The 7,908-nt window shown below is 51.3% G+C and overlaps 1 protein-coding gene across 1 annotated transcript; it reads left to right on the forward strand.

The window, feature by feature from the left end:
• Positions 1 to 1,242: 1,242 nt before the first annotated feature.
• VTN49DRAFT_956 (uncharacterized protein) lies at positions 1,243 to 2,082 on the forward strand (the record flags this gene model as incomplete). Its single annotated transcript, XM_069416634.1, has 4 exons — positions 1,243 to 1,567; positions 1,624 to 1,749; positions 1,794 to 1,928; positions 2,003 to 2,082. 4 exons carry the CDS (start codon positions 1,243 to 1,245, stop codon positions 2,080 to 2,082), a joined length of 666 nt encoding a protein of 221 aa, XP_069269996.1.
• Between the last annotated feature and the right edge of the window lie 5,826 nt (positions 2,083 to 7,908).

Genomic DNA, 7,908 nt, shown 5'->3' on the forward strand with positions numbered 1-7,908 from the left:
TAGTGTGTGTGTGTGTGTGTGTGTGTGTGTGTGTGTGTGTGTGTGTGTGTGTGTGTGTGTGTGTGTGTGTGTGTGTGAAGAAAATGGAATGCAAGAAGTTGTAGTAGAAGCGCTCAGTCAGAGCACTGGTGATCAAGTCGTCCTTGGAGAGGAGTCAAGAACGAGAAGTAGATCAGAGAGCACAGCGAGGGATATAAGACTGGCTCTGGAGGAACCCCCTTGCGGAGAGAGTTGACAGATCTAGAAGACAATCAAGGAAGATCGACGTGGAGGAGAGATCACAAAGATCGAGCGAGGTGAGAACAAGGGATAAGAAATATGACAGCTCTGAAAGGGCGGTGACTGCGACAAGAAAAAAACAAAGCCCGAAACTATCACAAGAATCCAGACCGACTGAATAATAAAATAAAGAAACCGATAGGGTTGCAGCGGATCCGAGGCCAGGGCCAGCTGCGTGGGGGGGGCCGGTTTGAGGCTAGTTGGTGCGTGTGCGTAAGCTGGGGCTGGTCTGGGATTTTAGCCGTTCGACCGTTGGGCCCCAACTGGCGTCTTCCGCGGATAAGAGCCCAAAAAAAAAAAAAAAAAAAAAAAAAAGACCCCAAAAAACCAGACGCTCCCACACAAACAAAGACAACTCACACAACAGCCAACTCAACAACAATCACAACCAACTCATACAAACAGGCACAAAACAAGGTCACGTAGTCAACCCCAGATCGAAATAGGTGTTTGCAGGGGAGAGGCTCTGTTTTGCTCGATCCTGGGAATGTCCGCCCTGTTCTCCTGGGGAGACGTCCAGAACCTGTGGCAGTGGTGGCGGCGGATGACAGGCAGACAGGGCCAGAAGCCTGTTGAATGTACAGGAGATGGATGGTGCAGATTCAAGTATGCAAAGGATGAGAGAGATCACAAGCAAGTTGATGTCTGGAACGAAGCAGTGGTCCCGGGACCATGGGAACTCCTTCAGATCTAAATACCCCCAGCGACCTCAGGAGTCGAAGGGATGTCGAGACCTCCACGACGATCCGTAGTCTTGGAATTGGTCCACTTCGAACTTAATGCGCCTTACTCTGCTCCCCGGATGGAGCAGTTGAGTCCTCATTGCGATGTATCGAAATCCCATAAATGTGGTAGTCCCCAGCAACGGGCCGTACGGATCGGACCACCTGGTCCGTCTCGATGCCAGGGGATTGGATTTTTTGCCAAATTCGGGTTATCCACGGCTATACGGATTCAAACTTAATGCCCGCTAATCGCCCTGTCCGCTCATTGCGCCAGGGACGCGGAACTGACGGCGCTGCTCCGCTGGTGCCACTGCCCCCATTTGGCGTGTCCCAGGAGAGCGGCGGCCCAGTTTCGCGGGCTCTTGGAGCGCACAGGGCAGGGGGACCCCGAACGAATGAGTTGAAGTGGAAGGTTGTGTCTGGATGGAAGAGGACCTACGAGTGGATTGGAACAACAACATACAAATCACAAAAGGGGAACGGGAACCGCATGCTGCAGAACCGTCGACGACAACAATTTCCCCGAGCAGAAAATGATGAGGAATTTCTGGTGGCCGGCACTGGTCGCTAGGGTGTGATTCAGGGGCAATCAGAGACAGCGGCTGATTCCATGTACCAGGCCATTGGGACTTCAGGGGTGGGAAGAGGCTAACTGAGGCTAAGTTGGACTTGGGAGCACCAGGAACACCGACAACGGGAGCCGTTCCATTTTCCCCAGCCAATCACAATGTACAACAGGAGCCGAGTGAGCCTTGCCTGATTGGCCCGTGGGGCGCTAAGAGCGCCTAGTGCGCGGCTATCCGCCGGGGAGACTCGTTAGCGCTTCCGCTACTCAACGGACCGCTCCTTTGGGTCCCAGAGGGAGAAACCAGTCCACTGGACAAGTCAACTTGGGCGATCTTCCACGGTTGGTAGAACACACAGGTTCCCATGAGCCTGGAATTCGGGTTTGCCAAACCTAACTCTTTTCTTTTTCGAATTACCTAACCCAGAGCAAGCTGGCCGCTTCGGACTCTCGGACGGCGGCCGCCAAACTAAGTTTGAACGATACGAGTTGGCAGAATCGCATGCGGAGTGACTACATGTACAATCGTCCTTGGAGACACTGGTAAATTGTTAAATGGCTGCAGAGCAGCGGAGGGAGCTGTTGGCAGTCCAGGAGCTGCAGCGATAATCTCGCATTGCCAGATTACCGTGCAGGAAGCGTCCGCTCTGCGTCGGGTATCATCATTACGCAAACACCTTTCCCCTTACTATTCCTAATTTGGCACCATCCTTCGAGTAGGATCGCTTAGTCATTTACGATTGACCAATGGGAAATCGTTCCAAACGAGACTATTTGGCGCGTATTTCCCCTTAGGGAATTTTTCCAGAAGCCCTTCTGCTGATTCCCTTCCCAATCCAGTATGCATAAATTACAATATTACACCAACGGAGACGATCCGATCCATGCTGGTCTGGACTCGGTGTGTATCCCAAAGTAGAATATCCATCAATCCTTGCGGCCCCGACGGAATGTTTCCGCAATGGACAGTGTGTTTCGTTGGGAAAATGCTAAGTTACCATCCTTCGGCGGAATGTAGCTGCACTCGGGGTGTTTCGTGGTTGTTTTATGAATCACGGATGGAAACCGCAGGGGCCGGAGTAACATGTCCCTCTGTACGAGCACGGCTGAAGAATCCTCATTTAGCAGCATTTCTGCAAGGTCGGGAGTACGGAGTACGAGGACTCCCTGTCTTTTTGACAGTTGACAGCTGAGTTGTCAACTGGTCGCAGGTCTGTCCGAAATCCGGTCCGGACAAACCCTCCGAAGCCAGGCGGAGGCAACGGGGATCTTCCCCGAGCCGCTCCTGGGGGGCGAAGAGTCCAGACCGCGACCAAGGAACAGCCCCGGCCATCCCCAAAACGGCAGGAAATTGTCTCTAGCTTAGTCATGCTCTCACGGGATCACAGGGCTATTTTCCCCGGCTGCCGCGGCGGGGGAATCGGGGCGTGCCGCAGCCCCATGAGCCCCGCGAAGGTGTATCTATCACACACGGGGAACCGGCCTTATCGACACGGCCCAACCAGACGGCGCATATCGACAACGCGCCCCCTGGTGTCGATCATCCTGTGAGATAAATCCATTTTTATTCTGGTTCTTGGCTCAGCATTTTGCGGTATGTCCGGAGATTGGCCAAGGCGTGATCAAGGTAAAAAAGCAAAGAGAGATAATGTGATCAAATCAACTCCTCCGAATTTATTCCTAAAGCCCGACTCGTGCTGGGATGGTGTATTGATGTCCAACCGTTCGTCCACCGAGACACCGATGCCAGAAATCTTGTTTCCCGGTTGGACAACAAATCAATCCGCCTCGCATCTCTATCTTATTTTTGTGCGCTTAGTGCGGTGTGACTGGAGGAATACTTCACATTACTCTTTGTGATCAATAACAATCAACAAAGAAGATCAAAGAGATAAACAATAATGCGAAACGCCTAATGAAAGAAAACAGCGCCAAAAGCGCCTCTGATAGTAGGGTCGAGTACGGAGTAGACAGGTAACAATATCGACCTTGCCCAAGCAACCCGGAGACCGAATGTGACCGATGACAACGCAGCCGCCTATCGCGGCGGTCTTGCGACCACGCAAAGCTGCGAGAATGACTCACCCCAATGTGCGCCCTGAAATAATGCATCTTTCATGTATGTAGTGCATCACGATGTTTTGTGCCCTGCAGCAATGCAGGTTCGCGGATGCCAAATCACCCCACAACTGGAGGCTACTTGTCTGATCACCGACGTAATAACTCTGGATAACTGCCTAGCGCTCTGGAGGTACTTTACTACTTGGTAACTTCCTAGCCAGCCATCAGATGTTTATTATCGCCGGATTCCTATCTTACGGATTGATGAGCTAATCGCGCATGGACACATCGGGAAGACACAGGTAATGGATGGACTCGGAAGCCGGGGAAACTTGACCGCAAGAGCAGTCAACAAGTCCACAGAGTCGTTGGTACCCGATCTTTCAAATCATCATGATCATCGGTTCAGGCGGCAGCAATGAGAAAAACCGAGAATCTGAAGAGGGCTTGGCTTCAAGGCAATCAGGGTTGTACCGCCCGTATACAATTCTTGCTGCCTGCTTAGCCAAAATAAATTCGTATTTTCTTCGATTGCGATAATCTGATCCTCCGCAAATAAATCACATGGCCATTTTTCCCATCGCCGCAGAAGCCGTACAAAATGATGGCCACCTGACGAACTCGAAGCGACCGATGCATCAATCAGAATATTCATCTGCACATCATGCAGCGATTTGTGGCCAGCGCCAGATTGCCGGATTTGCCGAAATATCGTGTAAAGGATGATGAGTTAATGATTCTCTGCTCGGCAGCGGCGGGCAGGCCGATTGACAACTCAGCCTGGTCGCCTCATTGCAACGCCACTCTTGCGACTCACTCCAGGATCTGCAGACTGCAACCCGTCACCATGTTCTCGGATTTCTAATACAACATGAACATGGCTTATCGGGCATTAGTGATGAATACGGATCGGGGTGATGCCACCATGTTCCTCAGCTGGCATCCGCATCGGCAGATGATGTCTCAGTGACCCCGGGTTAATGAATCATGATAAGATCAGAAGCCCGTCACGGTATTTACGGTATCGAAATCGGTTTACAGAACTGATGAAGTTCAACTCTTCTCTGAATCAGGCAATCTTTTGGGTGCTTAACCCCGAGTTGGCGATGCGATGCACCACGACTCCGTTGCCGGTTGGGATGATTAGTGATCGACCTGCTGCCTACATACAAAGAGACCTCTTCGCAGTGGCTTCAGACCACCTGCGATGGGAGAGCATCCAGGATCATGTGATGGCCGCGTGGATTTCGCCAGTCTGAACACATATTGTCGCTTTCTGTCGACCTGACGATTCCGATTTCGAATGTTTCTCGATTGTTCTCTCGCAATCCTGCGCGGAGTTTGCCGCAATCATTTCTACGATTTTCTCTGAAGGTATATCCGCCGACTCCATAGGTCACATTGTATATCCAAAGCTCCGACAGAGATGTGGCCGTGGCAAGTCGCCGATGTGATGTTCTTTCAAGTAGTAGGGTCTACTGACGGTGACAACGGACAAGGTACTACATCCCACGTCATCATGTAACCCCACATCATTATCAACAACCCAATATCAAAATCAGCCCGAGCCCAGGTACTCGTACATCGATAAGGGTACGCCCACGCCCGGACGAGGACAAATATTGGAACCTCGGAGTCCGGCACGACATTTACGGAGGACCGCACAGTATTTCGAATCATGTGACCGGCAGAGCCCTACAGCGGCACAATGTTCTTATTTGTCACCCCTTTTGCATTTGGCACACCGACGTTATCCGATGATATATTCAACCGAGCCTGTGCAAAGCTTCTCGACTGTGAAAATGGTTGAGATTTCCGGAACGTAGCTCGGACTCCAAGTCCGATCTTGTGATCTCGGGCAGGCAGTCCAGGGCTCCAGGCATTGATACAGTTAACAACAAGATCTGGAGAAACACAGCTGCAAGGCGAATGGACGATGACTGCCAGACGGATTGTCTTTATTGAATTCATCCATAATTTCGGTACTTACGTGGCGCCCAGGAGACCGTACCTGCCCTGTGGTTGAGTGGCACAACCAGTGAGGCGCCGAGAGAAAACCTTGGAGATTTGTCAACACAATTGCATGCATCGCATATGGGGTACATGTCCCCAAACATTGTGTTTCGGACGAACACGGGGCGGTCAGCCCACTGGCTACACGTGAGTCTCGCGGGATGATGCGATCTTGGGAAACTCTACCAGAATGAAGCATCCGATACCCGAAATTCTTTGCTCATCCGTGTCAAAAAAAAATATTGTCGGTGAGGAGAATCTCGGATCTCTTCGCATGAGTACGTGGGCAGCGATTTACCCATTATTCCGTGCCTTTTACGGAAGTAAGTCCACAATGTGGGTTTGTGTCCGTAAATCCGTCCCTCCGCAACTTTGTAGGCGAGGCGAGAGCTCTCCCATCAATTTGATTCCTCTTTCTCGATCTGATGAATTGGAACTGCCGACTTTGAATGCAGATCCCTTGTAGATCTACGTTCGGCCAATCGAGGTTCCCGTAGGTGATGTTTTTCCGAGAATTTCGCATGGCCAGAGGTGGTCGACATGGTACTCCTCACGCGATAACTACCAGTTGCCAACGTACATGTACCGTGACTGTACATTACAGGAGGTCCGAGACACAGACTCCTCGCGCGTGAGGCATGAAAGTCTGGTACCTTTCCCAACAGGAAAAGGATTCCATAGCATTCGAACAACGACCATGTATCTTATACGAAGCTCGGTGATCCGTGAATTAACTTTGTCAAGTGTGTATCTCGAGCCTCGAGGGAAAACTTTGTCGTACTCCTTTTGTACTGGTACGGAAGACCCTGTACCAACACCACTTTAGGGGACTTGGGGATGTGCAGAATGTGCCCCGCCGCCCCGCATCCGCCTCAAATGCGGGGGCATTTGGTTGGGCCGCTGGGACTCTTTGGGTAAGTTGGGGAAAGTCAAGCTATGCGACTTTTAGCTTAGCGTCAATCTTACTAAGGGATAAGGGTCACGAGCCCGTCAGAACCAAGGGTCTCCGACCTCATTAGCAGAGGGCCAGAACAAGACCCTCCTCCAAAAAATGCCAACTTTCCTGATTTTCCAACCCTACGAGTACACCAACAGCCATGTTCCCGGGCCATCTCTGCCTTGAGTTTGGGGGATTTTGCCACTTCACATGTCCAGGTGGTTACGGGTGAAGGAAACTCCAGCTTCGTTCTGGAACCATCCGCTGTTGTCCCTGTTTGAAACTTGGAAGTTGCAAGGCATGGAGCTGGAGAGCTGAGCTGGCCCCAGCTTTTTTCCCCCTCCCCCCCGCGTTTCCAGGGTCCAGGATTTTGCCACTCTGGCGGACGAAGAAAAATTTTCTACAACTCGAATCTTCGCGATCACCGAAACCTCTATGGGGTGGGTGCACAGGACTTGTTCCCCGACAACGCTGTCGCATCGACTCGAGTCGGCGGTTTTTCCGTCAATTCGGTGAATTATCGGACCCTTGGTAAGGATTTGATCGGTTCCTGCGTTGTCGTGTTGCCTCCTCTTCTACTTGTGTTTCCCGCTGGCGGTCGGGCGGAGGTGGTAGTATTGCTGGGTGGCAGACGTGTCTCCTTCATTTTGTTTCCACGCACGATCAGACGTTACGACGGAGTAAAGTCGGACAAGTTTTCCGTATGGGCATCCCATCACTACGGTGTCGAATAAGACGAGAGAGTGCGCTGTGAGACATGGATTCGAAGGCGGAGGGTTGTCCACACAGCACGGCACATACCTGTTGGGATGCGCTTGCCACAAGACCTACACCGCTCTCGTCCGGCACGTATCTTTCGCAATTGTCCTCTTGAGAAATGTCTCATTGCGGCATGCGAATCCACAGTCCGGGGAAATCCCAACAGAAGTGATTATTCTAGGTGGTTCTTAGAGACCAGGGTCGTAATGAATTGTCCAGGTTTGTCATGTTCTGTAAGTTGCCAGTATTGCTCGCATCGGCTTCACTACAGTGCTTCCATCTCGACGGTCTCGTTCACTCGCAATGGCCTCGAGTGAATTGCACGTAAAACTATTGCATGACCGCACAGAGCACTCAACTCCGTCGCCCCCGTTCTTCAGGTCTCTTCGCGGGACATTTCGCCATCCGAGCAGACTCGCCTGTGCTAAACATAGAATGTCGCTGCCACTGGATCTTGTCTTAGAAAATCATGAAATCCACCACTACTGAGCAATGTTCCATTCAACAATGGCATTTTTCCGGCCTTTGTACTGAATCAAATGAATTGTTTTCCTTTTTTTTTTTTTTTT

This window comes from Thermomyces lanuginosus (genome assembly GCF_041956635.1).
Source record: "Thermomyces lanuginosus strain ATCC 200065 unplaced genomic scaffold VTN49scaffold_22, whole genome shotgun sequence".
Lineage (NCBI taxonomy): Eukaryota > Fungi > Ascomycota > Eurotiomycetes > Eurotiales > Trichocomaceae > Thermomyces > Thermomyces lanuginosus.